At 40.5% G+C, this 20,587-nt stretch overlaps 1 protein-coding gene across 1 annotated transcript; it reads left to right on the plus strand.

The window, feature by feature from the left end:
* Positions 1–15,652: 15,652 nt before the first annotated feature.
* cited4a (Cbp/p300-interacting transactivator, with Glu/Asp-rich carboxy-terminal domain, 4a) lies at positions 15,653–20,248 on the plus strand. The gene is made up of 2 exons (XM_058404821.1): positions 15,653–15,811; positions 17,059–20,248. Exon 2 carries the CDS (start codon positions 17,074–17,076, stop codon positions 17,776–17,778), a length of 705 nt encoding a protein of 234 aa, XP_058260804.1. The 5' UTR covers positions 15,653–15,811; positions 17,059–17,073; the 3' UTR covers positions 17,779–20,248.
* The last annotated feature ends 339 nt before the right edge of the window (positions 20,249–20,587 follow it).

Below are 20,587 nucleotides of genomic sequence, written 5' to 3' on the forward strand. Positions count from 1 at the left end.
TCAGGTTTCTACATCCATTTGGCCAGATAGTGTACTGTCCTGTCTATATCCTATGGCACCTCACTACCTCCATCTCTCACTGACTCCTACACCAGTCTCTCAAACTGAGGGATGCAGGGCAAGTTTCTGAGTTCAAATTAAAATCCCCAATATCTTATACACGGTCATTATAGAATTCAGTGTTGTTTATTTTTGTAAATTCCCAGATAGCACATGATGGCAAGCTGGCCCACATTCAGCACTTTCAAATGGCCCATATACTATAGTCACATGTTTCAATTAAGTTGCCAATCCACAGCTACAACTAAGCCTTTATGTTAAAAGTATGACCACTTAAATACACATAAACATGGTTCATTGTATTCAGACCATTTTTTTTGCCCTAGATTCCAAATGCACTTGCTTAAATGTGTTGACCTACTTCTGCTCCACAATACATTTCCCCTTTGCAATATGCCTAATCTCAGCCATGCTTGGCCTGCTATTTCCACGGAGGCTGTAATTAAACACATTTAATGTTTGCTGAGAAATATGCTAATAACCAATAAAAAGTTCTGATTGCTACTGAATTCTGCAATGCATATTACATTTCTTGCCAATGTAGCATATTGCTAGACAGGTTTTAAGATGTTTAACCATTTCCCATCGTTATTTAAATATACATTATTAATATATATCACCACAATTTATTAACAATACCCAGAGACAGCAGGGCACTAGGGCCTGGGGGAGTCTGATGCTGCGGTAAAACCACCATTGCCTTGTCTGAACCACTGGCTCTGTAAAGTGAGAGTAGAGATTATAAAGTCTTTTGTGGTAGGATGTTGGATAAAAGCTTATCTTAAATGTTTACTAAGATAAACGTTAGCCTTTATTTACAATACGCCATATATAGAGTGAGGTAGTGAGTACTTGCAAAGCTAAAATACAAATTTGTGGCAAATTATGGTCAGTGTAGCTAGCTATCAAAATAATAATTGTTTGTTACCTGCTTGTTTAATAGACAAACTTAGATTTAAGAAACATAAAGATATGAATATCGGAGTTTGCTAGATGACAAGCCGACTACTTTAAACCGAATGGAAATTTCAGATGGTTCACAAACGATGGCCAAAAAAGGCAGAAATAACACCATTCTGTTTTCATATCTCGACATTATTTCAAAACAATCACATCGGTTGCCATAAACAGTTGTGTACAATAAGGGAATGGGAGTTAAATAGCCAAATAATACTGATAATGCAATTTAATATCCCTCAATTGCCCAACCTGTAGAGGGATATACTGTACATAAAATAAAACAAAAACTGATTGAACTGAACTCTTGAGGGCTTGTAAATCAGAGCCTTTTACGATCTTCACTAGAGCTTACTCTAAGATCTCAGATTATGTTCATATAAGTATTATCGTATCTGGTTCATCAAATGAAGAAGCCGATTGTTAGGTTGGGATTTTTTTTAAATAGTCTAATAGCCTTAATTTAGCAGTCAGGAAGATGCTTGTCTAGTGTCCTGGATTATGGAGATATTATTTATCTGCATGCTGCTTCCTTTATACTGTACCGTCTCGATTATGTGCATCGTAACTCTTTTCCATTGTATAACCGATTTGATGTTTCATTTACATCGTCGTGTGCTTAATGACTTGCACAGACAGCAGCGGAGGTATTTTTCTATCTCCGGAGCTATGCGTGGTAAATTCTTTTACTTATATGATACGACAGCTATGATTCTCGCACATCCAGAACTCGAAAGAAAGCCATTTGTTTGTTTTGTACCCTGGTCATGGAATAACCTTCAGAACACGTTACAGCTTAATGACTTTGTAACAACGGGAGAGTTTAAGGCTCTGATAAGAAATTGTGTAACTGAAGAGTGCAACTGCCGAATAAAAAATTCATCAGCTGGATATTTTGTGTTTGTATTAACGTGGCTTATTTTTTTGTGGGCGCAGAGTACGTTTTGTTACTCTATAAAGATGTGACTTCTCGCCTAGAGTAACGTTTTGTTACTCTATATCGATGTGACTTCTCGACTTCTTCCTCGAAATAGGAGAGACAAAAGAAGAAGAAAAATGTTCAATAATACAGGCAAGACTGAGAGAAAGAAGATGAAGGGGTTTAACTGGGCTGAAGGAGCATGTGAGTGGGAGTTGTTTATGCATTCATTTAATTAATACTTATTTTGAATACATAGGCTTTATTACTCATACAACACTAATATATTACTCACTTCGTTGTTTTTGATGAGTTCCCCCTGGCTATCGGAAATGGTATTCTCTTATTATACAACAGTTACCTCCAGTCCACTAATCAACTGGCTATATTTCCGATAACCGCACTGGGAAGTGTGTATCTCTCCTTGAATTCCTAGTTCAAACCCTTACTACAGTAGTGTTAGCGACATCATCCGTAGAGTTGACAAATGATATATTTCAGAAACAGAACTTTTAACTTACAAGATGAAGGAGTTTCACCGGAAGAACCTTTTAACAGAAATGTACAAATCAATATGTGTGGCTTCTTTGGGATCTGTTTTCTGCTAGTGGAGCAAAAAGTAAACAAAACACTTATCGTGTCCAAAATGTCAGAAACTCGATATTAATTTCTTGTTTATAGAAGTGTATATAAAAAAACAGTATCACAATCATGCCGTTATACTGAATACCTACAGCACTTAGCTTACTGGGGTTATGTCTGCAAGGACATCAGAGCCATGATGATTTCCAGCACTGTATTGCTTAAATATATCCTTATTTGTATGAATAAATAAATATTTGTTTGAGAAGTATGAATTCAAATGTCACGATGACATTTCGATTTATTTAAGGTTATTAAACTATTGATTTCACCAACTTAAATTGTGCAGTTTGTTTATTTGAATAACATAGGACTTATGTAAAAGATTTTTTGCCTGAGAATAAATTGTAAGAGGTTAGAAAACATTAAAATAATGCGTATATATTAAAGCTGATCTTAGCATCTAAAAAAATGATCCCGAACAGACTTAGCTTAAAGCATAGCTTCCCTACCACCGAATTTCTAGTGATGGCCAATCCAACAACAAATGTGACACATCTTGCATAAGCCCTGTACAAAAACATTAGCGAGTGTCCACACCCAGGGGATTCTATCAAGTCCATCTCATTAGCTCTGATCGCGGGCCGTCCTACGGCTGGACAGATACCAAAGTTACTAAAATATTGACCCGTTGCTGATTTCTGATCCTTTGAAAGTCAAGCAGCAAGGTTCCTGGCACCTCAGAGGAAGCTGACTTTCTGCCTGCCCTCCCAAGGCGAGTGTGGGCCCAGGAGGGAACAGCGCTGGTATTTATAGAATTCTCCTTCATCAGAGTGACCTGTGAATGTTAGAAAAACACCCGGCCGTGCCAGACTCTGTCATGTGAAAAACAAGAAACAAGAAATCAGAAATAGAGCAACAGCACTTAGGAGTGTATCCTAGTTCTGGAGCTGGTACGTTGAGGGGATTTTATATTAATAGAGGTTTGGGCTAGTGGATAAATTTTACAGAAGGACTTTTCAGCTATGTGGATGATAATCCTATACTGCATGACATTTCTGCTGACCATGTTCATGTAAAGCAAGACGAAATACTGTATATAAGGGCCGTTTCTAGAGTGTGATCACTACTTGGGCACAGACCAACCCCAAACTATTTAGCCTTGCATAGCCAGACTACCGACCTACAGACTGACAGCAGAAGGTCTGGACTCCACAGCAGCTTTTATTGGCCATAGAGCAATAAATCTACATGAAACTGTATGAGACGATACACAATTAAACCTTTAAAAACTGTGAACATTACATAAGATAATCCTCTACCATATATGGGAATTTATTAGGAAGAGTTTGAATGTGAACGGAAAACTATTGGCTAAATTCTGGATTCCACGGGAATAAAACCTTCTATATTGCTTCAGATTGTTGAACTCAGAAGTAGGAAGTCGTAACTCATATTACACTGCTTGGGCCACACTGTGATGTACTGTGACGTATTACTATTTCGTAACAGCGTGATGATTGCAAAGGGAGACAGCAATCTAACATTTGTTGTTATTTTTACAGTATAGTTATATTGTTCAGCTTGAGTATTTGTTTGATCAATAGGTATTTTCGTACCTGCACAGTTGTTTATGTCACCCATCATGTCATTTTTGCTTGAAATAAAAAAACATGGAAGCCTCTATGTTCATGTTTTGTTAGCATCGATCTAGCCAGGTAACTTGAATGAGGCTGATTAAAGTATATACAATATAAATCATATAAAAGAAGAAGGAGTGCTACCTTGTTTGCTGTTGTGGTTGTGTCTTATGGTGAACTCCTGGTTGAAAAGGCCTTTCCATCTATGAAGTCTCTGGGTCTGAGCGGGAAAGAGGTTAAAGTACACAATGAACTCTTTTATATGACTATAGCAGCATGAGAAAATAAACAGTAAAGTCAACATAAGGGCCTGGCAGCAGTATCCTGATCTTTCACTCCCTATATGTGAGACTGAATTTCTGTCTTCTTTGTGTAACGCAGTTATTACTCAAGTTTAAAGATGGGTAATATTACTCAGTTTTCTTTAGAAGAAAATAAATGGTACTTCAACAAAGCCAATAAATGGCTTTATGGGGCATGGTGTCTTAGTGGTTAGCACTTTTGCCTCACACCTCCAGGGTTGGGGGATCAATTCCACCTTCCCCCTGTGTGTGTGTGGAGTATGTTCTCCATGTGCTTTGGGGGTTTTCTTCTAGGATTCCAGTTTCCTCCCCCAGGCAAAGACATGTGTTGTAGGCTGATTGGCTTCTCCAAATTGTGTGTGTGATGAGTCATTGCTTCATCCATGGTGTCTCAAAACCTTCTGTCCGAGTCTCCAGGGATAGTGTTGCAGGGAGTCTAGATATAAAATATAATTGAATATAAAAATAAAATCACTATACTGATCAAAATGAGACAAAAAAAACAGTGTCTAAACAGTGTCTTCCTTAACCAAAGGTATAGTGTATTAGTATTTATTTTGCCATCTTCATGGTTCATGAACATGAAATCAACCAGTTTCTTTAACAGTTATAGTGGAAGTTTTAACCAACAAACCTTTCAGTTCATCCACACTAGATCATCAGCACGGATAAGCAGGAAAAGTGGTACACAAAATCACTTGTATACTTAGCAACATTTGCTGTGGTGATAAACCTTCCAGTTGTCCATAACATATCTAGCTAACATAGCTGCAAGGATGACAGGAAGCATCTGCTGCACTTCTGCTTGTTGCGGATACTGGATTGTACATAAGTGTGGAAACTTTCCTCTGATGCAGTCAGACCAGTCCTCAGAATGGCAGCAATTATACAGTGTAACGTCACACGAAACCCAAAGATAGAAAAATCTATTGTTAGCGTTAGCATGCAGGTGAGAATAGAGGCGTATGGTGGGGGGCTGTGTGATCTGGTTTGTTCAGTTCAGTGTGGTTCAGGTGGGTGATGGAAGGCAGGAGGGTGTTGAGGAGGCTGATTGTCTGGGAGAAAAGCTGTTGCAGAGTGTGGCAGTTACGACTTGAATGCTCTGGTTCTTTCATTCAGTACAAAGGGGGATGGAGAGTCCATAGACGAGATGGACAGAGACATGAACAATGCTGGTTTCTTTGTGGGGGGGGGGGGGGGGGGGCGAATCTATCAGTTTAACTACTTGTTGAAATGGAAGCATCAGCAAGATCTTTTTAAACTTTTTTATCCAAGTGGCTTAGATATACACTAGACCATTTAATTGTTTGATTGAATTAAAAACACCGAGCGGACAATGTGAGGAAAAGATATATCCTTAAGAAATTCTATTTCCTGTCTTTCAAATAAATACAATGCACCTTATAGACTTGAGCATTTAGATGTTTTCCTCTCAAATTTCTTTCTATCTATCTATCTATCTATCTATCTATCTATCTATCTATCTATCTATCTATCTATCTATCTATCTGTCTGTCTGTCTGTCTGTCTGTCTGTCTATCTATCTATCTATCTATTGGCCAAAGTTCCACCATTTTATTTGGAAAACCACAAACCATGTGCTCTGTATCTATCACTGATTACGCCCCACCCCCTTGTTTTTGATGGACAGCTAAGCCACTCCCACTGTTCTGCAGTACCGTGAACACTCAGAGCTTTCGGAAGCTAGTTTCGGGTCACTTTTAGAAGTCTGAAACCTAAACCAGATATAAATGCCCTTGATAAAGACAAGAGACTCCACACCTCTTTATTGTTTACTGCCGAAAGCTCTTGTGGTGTGAGATGTTGCAATTCCCTTACAGAAGTCAGAAGAACAATACGTAAATTCTCACAGGAGATGATGAGCTAAAGGATTAAGACATCTAAGGAGCTCCTTCCTCATTTTATTCCAGCAAAATGTGCTTGTCTTGGCAGATTTCAGGTAGTCAACTTGGGGCTCAGGCTGAGGAAGAGCATCTCAGGTTGCCGGGCATGTTGCACCCTTTGGGGTGGGGGATGGGTTTGTGTGTGTGTGTGTAGGAGATGGAGAGGAGAAGAAAGAGAGACAGAGAAGTAGTGGTCTAACGACTCTTCCTCCCTCCAGCAGAAAGAAACAGGGCTTCAGGGGGAGGGGTGCGGGAAGAAACACAAACACAGCAGGTGTGCTGTGAGTGTGTGCATGTGACTGCGTGCATATTTGTGTGTGTGTGTGCATGTGCGTGTGTGTGTGTGTGTGCATTTGCGCATAGAACCATGTGTGTGTGTCTGACTGTGTATGTGTGTGTGTGCATTTGCGCATAAAACCATGTGTGTGTGTGTGACTTTGTGTATGTGTGTGTGTGCATTTGCGCATAAAACCATGTGTGTGTGTGTGTTCTGGATTCTCCTGCTGCAGCATTGGATTTGTTTACTGTACATTTTAGCTACCTGAAATCTTTAAGACAATCTTCAAGACTAGTCCTCTTCTACAGAGGTGCTGTACGTCTTTACAACCCCCTCCCTTTCCTGCACTCCTCCTCTCATGTGGCACTCGCTCTATCTCTCCATCAGAGAGAGCAGGAAAAGACATTGCACTTCGTACCCAATGTTCCCAGTGCTACACTGTGCAGCTAACACACTGACCCTCTCTCTCTCTCTCTCTCTCTCTCTCTCTCACACACACACACACACTCTCAGTCTTCTTCTTTCAGTCTATCATTTCTCCTTTCCTTTTTTTCCATCATGTTTGTTCTCTCTTTAAAAGGCAAGGAAGAGTCCCTTTCTTTTGCTTTCTTTATGTTTTTGTCTCGTTTTTTTTGCCGCCTAGCTGTTTTGCTGGTTATTTTTTCAGTCATGATACTCTCTCTTACTTACTTGTATCTCTCTCTCTCTCTCTCTCTCTCTCTCTGAAATGAGCAGTGCTTTCAGTATGATTTACTTGATGTAGCACTGTAGCTGAAGCATGTGACCTTTCCTGATCGTCATCATTTTTCAAGATGCTCAAATAACCGGAGCTCAAATAAGTCATATATATATATATATATATATATATATATATATATATATATATAAAGAATTCTGCTTCCTCTGAGATTTATTCACAAGTGACTCAGATCTTCTTTTCTATTGCTGCTAAAACAAAAAAAAGCAAGAATTTACCTAATAGTGGCACCATAAATTAGATCTACTCTATATTAAAATCTCTCATTAATGCATTGGTGCTATAAGTATGTTCGAAAGCATCGGATTTTTATTTGCCGAATTGATTTGGCCCCATTTCACGAACCCGGCTGGACTGGAAAAACATAGTTTACTCCTAGCTTGAAGAACTCCATTACAGATTACAGGTCATTGTTTAGAAGGAAAGAGTTTGGTTAGAAGACGTTGACAAATGGCTAAACTTCCACACACAACAGAGGGCATGTAGGCTACAGTCTCACACACCCACCACCATCCCAATAGGTTAAACAGCTTCAGTTGAGCAAGTGAGGAAATCCGAAAGCAAGTTACACAAATTGTCAGCGTAGATTCATGAACGCTTCCTTTGCATATGCGGTGCTGACGAATCTCATTATAGGCAAGGAAAAGGAATGAACAACAGCATACGCATGCAAAGCAGTGTCCGGAGATAAGCGTGTCAAAGTGCACTCACAGGTTGTCTCCTTGTATTATACTGTACGGCAGATCCAGATTCCTAACTTAATAATTGAGGCTATTTGTGATTGACTGACTGAGTGATAAACTGAAAGATAAACAGACAGGCAATGAATAAATAGCTTAGAGGTTAGCATGTTTGCCTCACACCTCCAGGGTCGGGGCTTGGATTCCCGCCTTTGCCCCGCATGTGTGGAGTTTCTCCTTGTGCTTTAAGGGTTTCCTTCGGGTTCTGACCCCACGCATTTTAGGCTGCTTGGCATCTCTAATCTGTGTGGGTGTGTGTGATTGTGCCCTGTGATGGGCACAGAGTGCCTCCCTACTTATGCCCTGGGATGCATTGCAAAGTAGATGTGTGTACTGAACTTTAATAATCCTAACTTGCTCACGAAGGAATTTCATCCATCTCGATCCCATCCACTCTTACGGAAAGTTTAAACAATCCAGCAGTTACTATTGTTTGTATGGCAGGATTTGTTGAGGATCTGTCTCTAAAATAACTACAGCCCCACTACCCCTGCCTCAACCTTTGTACTCTCTGTATAACTATGCTATACAGAAAATGCGCATTATTACTGATTCATTGTTTTACCTTTGATGCTTTATTGTGGTCTGGATTGCAGTGGATCCGGGCCAATGGGCACAGTGGGACTACACTCTGGATGGGACACCAAGGACACCACACACACTCACACCTTGGGAAGTTTAGTTTAATTAAGCTAGTCCACCTACAGGAAAGTTTTTAAGGAAGCCTGATGGAACTCAATGGACCTGGGGAGAACATTTCCACAGACACTAACCCAAGCTCAGATTTGATCCATGGATACTGGAGCTGTTACGTGGCATCAATTATTATTGTTCTTGTTCTGTTGTTGTTGTACTATTTTTCAATCTGTTGTTGAACGTGTTCAGGGACAACCAATAAACAATCATAAATGTATTGAACTGAATTTTAAGAGAGGAGGAGTATTGTTCACCTTTCCAAGCAAACAGTCTTTCATCAAAATACATTTCCTCTCCCTAAGCTGTTGGATTGTTGCTGTTGGCTGTTGGATTGCCACTGCGGGGCCCTTCAGCAAGGCCCTTAACCCTCCACTCCTCAGCTGTAAAGTAGGCGCCTTTCATCAAAACACACAAAAGTGACATAAGTAAAACCAAACGTAAACAAATCAAGTCTCAGAGATCTAGACTATGCATACTGAGACGTCTTTATCATCTCACAAAAATGGAGTTCAGAGCCACCCCCACCTACACTGGCTCTCTTGAACACTCTTCTGAAGGACAGTCTACTGAGAGAAAAAGAGAGAGAGAGAGAGAGCGAGCAAACAAATGATGGGGTGGGGAAAACACATTCCTCGAGTGCTATGAATAGCTAATGGGATCCCGCAGTGTAAGTCTTGGGTGAAGCTGCTTGGAAACAAGAGAAAAGTCTGATGTTAAGTCTAGTATAAGTGCAGCATGTTACTTGAGGTCAGAATAATATGGTTGGATCGTGAGATTTGGGTGGTGTGGTTTGCAAGCGTACACGTACAAGCATAAGCAACAGATAAAATGTCAGGACCGCAACATCTGTTCTTTGATGTGTTCCTCCATGCCCTCAGCCTGGGTTCGAAGTGATAGTGTGAAGCAAAATTGTTTCAGCGTTGACTAAAAAATCCTTATGTGTCGGAACGATGAACAAAAGTCTTTACGTGTTGTAATACTGATGTAACAAATGCTCTGCATGTGGGATTGCGTGAATGAACTTTGGCTCTTTGATAGGAGTAGAGTAATAAGATCAGAGCGGTGGCACAGTGGTGTAAAATTGTTACTCTTAAAGTGTGAGGTCAGAGCTCTGGCTAGATCCAGTTCTCAGACTGGCCTTCTGGAGGAGGGTTAATGACCGGCAATTGGAAGCAGTGAAGCAAAACATGGCTTTAACAACATGAGATGCAGGAATCTACGCGCCCCCTTGTTTGTTTCTCTCTCTCTCTCTCTTTCTCACTCCCTCTGACTAGTCTTTGATGACTGTGTTTCACTTTCAGTCTCTTTTCTCACGCTTACACACATGTACACACCTGTATCTCCATAAACACACACAGCACACGCCGGTTATCTGCAATAACCGCTAGTGACTCCTCCCTAATGCTGATAAACATGAGGAGAAACAAAAGAGAAGGAGAAGGAAAGAGAGAGAGAGAGAGAGAGAGAGAGAGAGAACTCTTTGTATATAGCTGACAATGCAGACATATCCATGAGATAACGTGTTCTAGGTGCTTCAGAACATGCAACATTTGCTGTTTCTTTACTAACACCTATTGATAGCTGTGCAGCAGTTGAATGAAACATCTGTTCTGGATAAATGTACAGCAGATACATTGCATTTATTTAGCACTTTTAAGACTTACCAGCATTTTTTTTTTGTTAGCATTTAAACAGGCTTTTCCAGCCTTATAGCAGCCTGGTGAACTTGGTGCTGTTAAAAGTGCTATGAATGTGTTTGTGTAAGTTCCTCTATTGCCTCGGGTGCACTCGCCATATGCTTAATGATGGATGAGTTGGTTCACATGTTCACATAAGTAATGGTAACCTCGGATTGAAAAAACAACAGCACCCATGCAGCCAATTACTCAACATGGTTTTTGAAGTTGAAGGATCCATTATACCTTAAAAATATACACCAAATGGTGCTGTTTTAACTGAATATTACGATGTCTGAGACTTTGTTTTTTTTTACTGTGTACAAGGTTTTTAGAATCTTCTTTTATACACCTTCATGTGTTCTTTTATACAATCTTCATGTATACACATTACAGACCTATATATATGTCAGAAACAGTAGGTGGATTTTCTGTGCTCTGTGTCATCCAAGGCCACATTGGGTGGGTCTGGAGGATGTTCCAGAGCGTGCATGCCAAACACAAGTTTAAACACACAAGCAAACAGCTGTAAAAATATTTGCATGTTCTTCTTTATAAAATGCCTGAAACCGGAATTGTACCTAACATCGATCCCGTTTTTTTTTTTTTTTTAATTCTCTGAGATGTGCTGAGAATCACTTGTGCCGTGACCACGTGGATTTTATTTTTATTTTTGGAAAATTTTTTAAAAATATATCGTACATTTTAGTGTCTGTTCCATGTAGAGCTGCCATGAAGAACACTAAGACAGGTACTAGCCTTGGATTGGCCTTAGCTGGCTGTAATTTTTTTCTGCCTGGCACCTCATTTGTCCTGGCCTGTAATTGTGTTGGCAAAACTATATTAACCATGTTGTGACAAAGCATAAAGCGCAGACTGGAAACGAATACAATGAAGATAGTGTGAGGGTTGTGCAGTGTGGGGGTGGGAGGACAGAAAGAGATAGAGAGGGAGAGAGAGAGAGAATGCAAGAGAGTATGAAGTCCTAATTAAACAAGGGAGGTACAAAAGATTTTGTTCTAAGAAGATTGCTGGTGTGTCTGTATATGTGTAGGTGTGTACGAAAGGTGTGGCTGGTCTTTCTGTAAAACCGCAATACTGTATTTAAATCGGTTCGTTCTTCATTGCTGTGTTGTAAATAGGCCTCCCAACCTTCCTTTGACCTATAGAAGGATGTGGACACAAAAAAAAGGGAGGCTAAATTTATCTGCTGTTATTACATTAATCCTGGTCCCCAAAGGCCAACATCTACACTTTTACCACATTCTGACCATGCCATAGGGATTTGTGGGAAAATTGGCTTTACATTTGAGTACTTATATAGTGTACAAAGATAACCGAAGGGCAAAGGGACGGAGGTACCATCTCAAAATATATTGGTGAGTGGAGCTCTTGTGGAATTAGAGTAGTCTCGTTAAGCATGTATGGGCAAATTGTGGATGGCATGTAGCAGTGCAGTAAACAAAATCAATCATATACAGGTCAACAACTTCAGTTATTCATTCATTTTCAGCGACTGGGGAGTCTATGCCAAGGTTAGACTCCTTAGGGCACAAGATGGGGTGCTAACTCATTACAGGGCATAATCATACATGGGGTGGTGGCTCAAGTGGTTAAGGCTCTGGGTCGTTGACCAGAAGGTTGGAGGATCAAACCCTAGCACCGCCAAGTTGCCACTGTTGGGCAACTCTTGAGCAGGGGTGCTGTATCATGGCTGACCCTGTGCTCTGACCCCAACCATCCAAGGATGAGATATGCAAAGAAAGAATTTCACTGTGCTGTAATGTATATGTGACAAAGGCTGTTTCCATTACCACATGTTAGAGATGACAATCATCCTCCAACACATGTGTTTGGACTGGAAAGGAAACCAGAGTATGCAGTGGAAACCCCTGAAGCACAGGGAGAACATGAAAACAACACTCGCAGAGGGGAGGAAAAGTCAGGAACCAAAACTGCTGACCCTTGAGGATGCGAGGAAAACAAGCCAAACAGTAAAGCCACCTTTCCCCTCCAAGCTTCAGTTAATATTTACATAAAACATCAGAATGAGGATGTAATCTCACTCAGTGACCACAGTACGCTGACAGACATGCCGGTTGAAATATATTTCAGAAACTGAGCTGATCTCCTGAGATTTTCACACACAGCAGTCTCTAGAGTTTAGAAGGGTAGAAAAAAAAAAACAACCCTCAAAACCCATCCAGAAAGTGTCAGTTGCAGCTGGAAAATTCACGCTGACAGCACAGCTACGGTGACACAAATAACTACTCAGTACACACGTCGTGAGCAGAAAAGCATCTCGCAACATGTTACTCCCTGAGGCGGAACAGCAGAAAGCCACATCGGGTTTCACTCCTGTCAGTCAGAAACAGGAATCTGAGGCTATAGTGGGTGAGGGTTTACCGAAAATGGACAGTTTGAAGATTGAATGAGTGCAGGTGTACCTTTTAAAGTGGCTGCTGAGTGAATTTCATAATATTAGAGCCATTTTACTAGCTAGGAGGGAAAATAACACTGCAAACAGAGCTTATAAATAAAAATCAGCATGTAGGTTTTAATCTGTTACCCTCACGAACAGTGGTAAACAAAATACACTATGTTTTGTTTCTACGCAGTGTTTACTAGGAAGCAGTCCAGATTGCGTATACTAATGCAAAGTAGTCAGGATTGCTTTACTAATCGTGCAAATTTATTCAGTCTAGGCATTGCTTAGTTTCCCGATTTAGAATGAGGTGTGAAACTTCATTATTATCTTAATGAAAGTCATCATTTCTGCACTCATTCTGGCTTAGAATAATGCTTTTGGAAATAGTTTTTGGCTAGAGGCTCCATATACTGTATTTCAACAGCCTTGTGCAAGAATTTGTCAATGTTGACGGTCATTGCCTAATTTTAAGGTTATAAGTCAGCTGTTGATGTGTAACCTATTTGCTTAGTTACTGTCTGCTTTTTTTTTGTTGTATCGTTCTTCCTGTTGCTTGGCCGTCGGCCCGCTTGTCATCTGTTTTGCTGACTATATAAACCAAGCTTTTACAAACCACTTCTTGACAACACCAGCAAAATGTTCACTGAATAAAAGCTGTGAAAGCTGTCTGGTGAGTTCCTCTATTAGATATTTGCATGGTCAAATACTGCAATCTAATAGTCAGTTATATTCCAATTCTGTATATTGTACACTTAGCTAAACATCACTTGCTTGTCATTACTTGTCCGGAAAACGGGTAACAAGATGAACCATGCAAAAACCTGACATGTCTAAATCACTAGGAGAATGAGAAAAGAAGGCGAAACTGACCAAAAAGTAGACAATGACCATTTAAATCAGTGTTTTTTGGTGCTGATGGATGTGTTGGCGAATAAAAGCTGTGGTGAAGCCACATGCTGCACTGTGTTGCTGTTGATGACGTTCACTTGTGGGTATGGAAGTAGAAAATAGAGTTTAAGAAACTTCACGTAAATGTCCAAGATGTACATAAGCAGATGTCATTTTAATGGTTGCCTTTAATTATCGAATGACAAATATTGTTATGTGCATCGGAAGCACTTTTATTCGGGTTTAGAAATCAATAAATGTATCTGTGTCATATATTTTCATTTTATAGGAGCTGAAATATGGATTTCTGTACTGCATGCTGATAGTAGAAAGCATGCTTTCCATCTGCCCTAGAAAAGAGCAGCACAATATGCTCTTCAGGACAGTGTGTGTGTGTGTGTGTGTGTGTGTGTGAGAGAGAGAGAGAGACAGACAGAGAGAGGGAGAGAGAGAGAGAGAGAGAGAGAGAGATGGTCTTTTACATTCCTCAGGAGTATGAGCAAACAGAGTTATTTGGCACAGCCAGGAGAATTGTCCCATGTGTGTGTGTGTGTGTGTGTGTGTGTGTGTGTGTGTGTCTGTGTGTATTGCCTGGACTGTGGCTAAGTGCTGTGTGAAAGCAGTATGGCTGGCGCAACGTCATTAGCACATGCTTGGTGCCAGCAGGCCTCCATCTCAGGGGTGCTTTCTCCCTCCTCACAAGCATATGAATCTCCAGTCTCTTCCTTTTCAAATGGTAAATAAGCCACTTACACGAGGCAAATGGTTGAAGCTTGACCACAGCCTGCTGGGTGCAGCTCTGAAACCTATATTTATCCATTTTGTCAAGGAGGCTAATTGAATGAAATGTGAACAAAGAGACAAATGTATCTATCTATCTATCTATCTATCTATCTATCTATCTATCTATCTATCTATCTATCTATCTATCTATCTATCTATCTATCTATATTATTGAGGTTTAAATGAAGACAGTCCAAGCTACTAACTGTATGACCTTAATAATGAATAGAATTATGTTTGGTAATGGTGTGTTGTGATTTAAACCTCTATCTACTTAATAAAGACACTGACCCCATTTTGAAAACCAATACATTTGTCTATAGAATGTATTTATTAAAAACTTATATAGCTGTGTTATAACAGCAATAACAAAAATGTAATAGTTGAGTTATAACAACAATAACAAAAATGTAATAGTTGCGTTATAACAACAATAACAAAAATGTAATAGCTGTGTTATAACAAGAATAACAACAAAAAATGTAATAGCTGTGTTATAACAACAATGACAAAAAATGTAATAGCTGTGTTATAACGACAAAAAATGTAATAGCTGTGTTATAACGACAAAAAATGTAATAGCTGTGTTATAAGAACAAAAAATGTAATAGCTGTGTTATAACGACAAAAAATGTAATAGCTGTGTTATAACAACAAAAAATGTAATAGCTGTGTTATAACAAAAAATGTAATAGCTGTTATAACAAAAACAAAAAATGTAATAGCTGTGTTATAACAACAACAACAACAAATGTAATAGCTGTGTTATAACAATAACAAAAAAAAAGTCCTAATTGTGTTTCGTTCCTCTTAAACACACAACGTTCGCGTCCTCTCCTCACGCGCTAAAGCGTTTCCGGGGAAACGCGCGCGCGTGCGTGCGTGCCTACGTCTCACGTACGTGCGTTCGCCCCTAAACCTTCCGAGACCAATCGTTTTCTCAGCGCGGTGATTAAAAGGAAAGGGCCAATCACAACAAAGCAAAGGAGAGCCGAGGAGGAGGGGTGTACGCTCCAGCCCCGCCCCGCCCCGCCCCTCCCCTCCCCTCTTTCTGTTCCGCTCTAGAGATATAATCGCAGAGTTGACCCAGAAAGCGATCTCCCGTATCAGGGACCGGAGCAGAGAGAACCAGCAGCGCGCGTGCCTGGAATACCACGAAAACGCAAGGACACTCTTCAGAACGGAAGAGCGCTATTACACTGGTACGTGTGTGTGTGTGTGCGTGCGTGCGTGCATGTGTGTGTATGCGCGTGCTTGGTTAAGACACCTAATGCATGCGTCTTGTAAAATGATATGCGTTATTAATGTGCGCATCCAAGACTGTTAACACGGACACTCCGTCTGAGCAAAAGTTGTTCTAAGAAATGCATTTTGTTACAAGCGCACATTATGTCACGAATCGCGTAATGGTCAGAAGATCAGTGCAGTTAAATACTTCAGTATTTCTTAATTCTTCTGAATCATATTTGCTTGAACTGTATGTCTGGGATTTTTTTTTCTCTCTCTCTCTTTCTCTCTCTCTCTCACTACAAATGCACTTTTCTCATAGATCACTGACAGTGAGTAGTCTTTTGGTTGCTTCTTGAGACATTTTTGGTGATGGTTTAGAAGTCAGATGATTCGGTAGATCTTTTGTCGAGAAAGGACAAAGAGAAATTCTGCGGGTTTTTTTTTTTTTTTTTGATCAAGTAGCCAATAGTGACATTCTCCTATCTTAGCGCATTATAGCAGGATCCCTGACACACTGAAGATAGATTGTATAACAATTGCTTCTGCATAGATCCTGATTTATGTAACATTTTCCAGGAAGGACAGTTAATAACAACAGCGTGTTGTAGGTCATCCTACTTAACAACAGTTAATTCATTACAAAATACCACTGATGTGTCATGACACATTTTTGTCATGGCTATGATCAAGGTTGATCTGACAAATGTATTTATCTCAACTTTTTGTCATCCAGGGAATTCAAAAGTTCAGTTCTCTATTCGAGTCATATCACTCGAACCAAAATCCTTATTTAGTCTCGGGATCTGTGCCTCTGTTCAGTGTCTCTACGAGGCTTTGTTTGCTGAGCACTTTGTCTAGGGATCTGGCTGATATTTGTTCTGATGCTCCCAGAGGTTCAGGTCTGCTCCGACTGCATTGTTTTCTCAGCACACTGCTCATACTCTAAACACCTAGGCTTTTGTCTCTGCTGCTGGCACATTTACCAAGGGTTTTAGAGGGATAAGTAAAAGCAAAGGGTTGAACAGGAACCATGACAAGTTCAAATACTTTTCACCCAGATTGATGTGTCATGAGATGAATGGAAAAGCTGCAATATTTAAAAAGGAAAGGTTAGAGATTTTTTCGATCGTGACATGTCATTCAGCTAGTGTGTCAGGAATTGTTGCATGTTTTTTCTTTTATCTTGCAATATGTTGACATTCCTGTCATGTTTCTGCAGCATCACTTCCAAACCATGGCTGATCACATGATGATGCCCATGAGTCATGGGTTCCGCATGGGCATGAACAATCACCCTCAGCATATGGGCCAGCCGGGCATGCGTACCCTCCCGAACGGCCAGCTGATGCACTACAACAGAGGGCCACAAGGTTCCTTGGAGGCGGCAATGAGGCAGCGGGCCGGCATGGGGCCAATGATGAACGGGCAGATGGGGAACGGGCATCATAGTCAGATGCAAACGGGTAATATGATGTACGCAGGAGCGACCCAGCAGCCGGGGCCACAGCACCCTCAAGCTCAACATCACATGCATCCACAGAGCCAACCACCTCAGCAGCAGCATCAGCAGCAGTACATGAGCGGAGGGGGTCTAAGCACATCTCAGCAGCTGATGGCCAGCATGCACCTTCAGAAACTCAACACCCAGTACCACGGGCTTCCTCTCGGCCCCGGGAACGGACACCACATGGGACCCGGTGGTCCGTACAGGATGGCTCCAAACCAACTGGCAGGCATGCAGATGGGGATGGGTGGCCCAACGTTGGGCCTCAATGTCATGGATACAGACTTGATTGACGAGGAAGTCCTCACATCTCTTGTGCTGGAACTGGGCTTGGACAGGGTGCAAGAGCTACCTGAACTTTCACTGGGTCAGAACGAGTTTGACTTCTTCTCAGACTTTGTGTGCAAGCAGCAGCCCAACACTGTCAGCTGCTGAGCAGCCAATTAGAGGTGGTTTCACTTCGTATCTGTTCCAGTCAGTTGGTTGGTTGCTTGTATAAATTCTGAGGATTTTTTGCAAGGGAAGCCAGTTTTACTGGTCTGAAGTGAGAGTGACTTTGTCTGTAAAGTTATGCTATATATACACACACACCGTAGTACACTCTGGCCTGACCTATTTGTTGGCAAATGAAAAGAAAGAAGGGAGGTTCTCTCTGAATGATCACTGCTCTTTTAAGAGCTGAACTCTGCGATTGACCTTTTTGTAAGTGTGTTTTTGTATCAGTCCCCTGGGGTGACGATGTAGCTCAGTCGGACCAGGGTTGAATGTGACTTCACTTCATCAGCCCTGATTAGAACAATACATATAGCCTGCTTTGCCTCCCCTGGGGGCTTCACTGGCATTTAGAAATATATTTATAATAGTCACCAAAAACTGGACATTTATTGAGATCATATGACAATTCTGCTTTATATCAAACAAGCTCCCAGAGGCTTGTTATGCGAAGAACAGTTTGAGTGAGTATTTTTTGTGTATTGAAGGCTGGTACTTCAACACAGACTCCCGATTATTTCTTCATCGCTCTAAAGCTAATGTTTAAGGTCCTAGGATTGGTGACACGCTGGGGCTGGTTTTATATATATATATATATATATATATATATATATACATATATATATATATATATATACATATATATATATATATATATATACATATATATGTGTCATTTTGCACAGTGTCGTCTTACACTGTTCAGTTTCTCTCTGAAATCTGTTGAATTCATCCAGACACTCACCATTAGCATAAGCATCCCCTTTTATTTTTTTATTTTTATCACAGTTGACGTAGTTTGAATGCTCATAATGTTTCTAGTACTTCAACTGAATTAAACCAAATCAACTGGCTGGCACTTAAGTGTCAACCGTTCACTGTAGGCTGTCTCTTTATGCTTCTAGAGATAGCGAGAAACAGCTTGGAAAGCACTGGAATGTCTTATTAGCTTCTGTCGCTAACTGCTGAGCCTGCTCCCTGCTGGTTTGTCAAAGCTCCAGGACTGCCTTAAACAAGCAGCATTACTTTCTCAACACCAACAACGAACGATACAGATACCAATAGTTTTGCCGAAGTGGAAAATACGGGGGCTTCGCTCGTAGTTTTAGGAAAAAGTGGAACTAGAAACGTTGCGCATCATAGTTCCACCGAGAGGTAGCGTCATTTGCATCTGACGTCCACTTCTCTATCGGAAATGTACGTAGTGCTCATATGTGGTCAGTAGATGTTTTTAGAATGTCACTATACTGTGAATAACTTGAGTTTGACAATACAGTGCCACTGTGTAATGTCCCTTAAACCACATATTGCTCAGTGATATCTTGTAGCAAGCCGCTAAGTAGATAAGGACAGCGTTGTATTCTATGGCAATACCTTGTTTTTTTTTGTTTTTTTTTGCCACCTGTTTAAATGTACCCCCGAATGTTCAGTCATTGTTTCACCACGTGCATTGTTGTCCTCATTACAGGTTTTCATACCCTCATGGTAGCACTATACCATGTCTCTCAGTATATAAGCTTACATTGCAGGTTCACCACTGATTTTATGCACAAACACACACACACACACACACACACTCTTCTTCTTAATTGAGGTCAGTGGACCCAGTCCCTCAAGTGGCCTCATAATTACAAAATGGAAATAATGAATTAATTTCTACATTATTGCTTTGTTAGTAAGTTGTATCCGAAGAATGCAGTTCCTTCCCCCGGCCCTTCCCTGTGGTGAGGTTATGGTATTTGCTTATCTCAGCTGGGCTTTGTATAGGAATAGCAAAGCTGTTTAATGTCGAAAGTAGTTCTGTTTCTCTAAAACTGTGCTCCACTCCCTTCTTAACCCACCCAGCTCATGGGAATATGCCTGAGCCACATCCTAGTCTGGGATAACAAAACTGGGAACTCAAGGATACACAAGGCCAAAATATCTGTCGGACCGTATCCTGTTTTTCATATATTACTGAACATTATTCAAGGTCAACACTGATAAAAAAAAATCGACGGTTGAGTTAAGGACAAGTCGTGTTTAATGTCCATGTCCATTATGGCCGATGTTCAATTCCTTATACTGTAGCACACTAGTGAAGCTGCACCATTGGTGAGCAATATTTGTATTAAACTCGGCCATTGTGTGATGGGAACTTTTTGCAGGTCTGCGCTGCGTACGTCCAAGTGTTCACTTTGTGTACCTTAAACATTCGCCTTCCCTTACGCCTCTGTCTAGACTGCCGGCTTCCTCCAGACATATGATTATACGTTGTATGAGTGGCATTGTACATGGACCCCTTGGCTTGATTTCTTTGGCTTTGTTTCTCTCCATAACCTCACTCCCAGAAATGCTTTTTAAAAATGTCGTTGATTCTATCTTAAGAAAATGTATTTATTTTCACTGATAATAAAATATTTATTTAATGAAGTGACATGAGTCTAATGGCAGTTCTGTATATTCTTCTTATTGGATAAGAGCTTGGAAAATCGATTAAAGTGTGAAATCAATGATAAGAAATAAAATACATATCTTCAGGATACTCCGAATTCAATAACCCTCCTAAATGATCTCGTTGAAGAACTTTTTCATGTTTTATTTGGAAATATGAGGAAAGTCACTCGGACGGTCATATAAAACAAAAGAAACACACCTTTTCATTAGTTCAAGCGAGTTTGCTAGTGTAGTCACACACGATGAAGCGACAGATGCTGAGATCTCAGCAGTCTTTAAAAGATCCTTCTGTGTCAGACTGTACGAGACGATCCCA

The sequence above is a fragment of the Hemibagrus wyckioides genome, linkage group LG12, assembly GCF_019097595.1.
Source record: "Hemibagrus wyckioides isolate EC202008001 linkage group LG12, SWU_Hwy_1.0, whole genome shotgun sequence".
NCBI classification, from domain to species: Eukaryota; Metazoa; Chordata; class Actinopteri; order Siluriformes; family Bagridae; genus Hemibagrus; species Hemibagrus wyckioides.

Coding starts and splice junctions, on each gene's coding strand:
- cited4a (XM_058404821.1), top strand. CDS start 17,074: ATGGCTGATCACATGATGATGCCCATGAGTCATGGGTTCCGCATGGGC.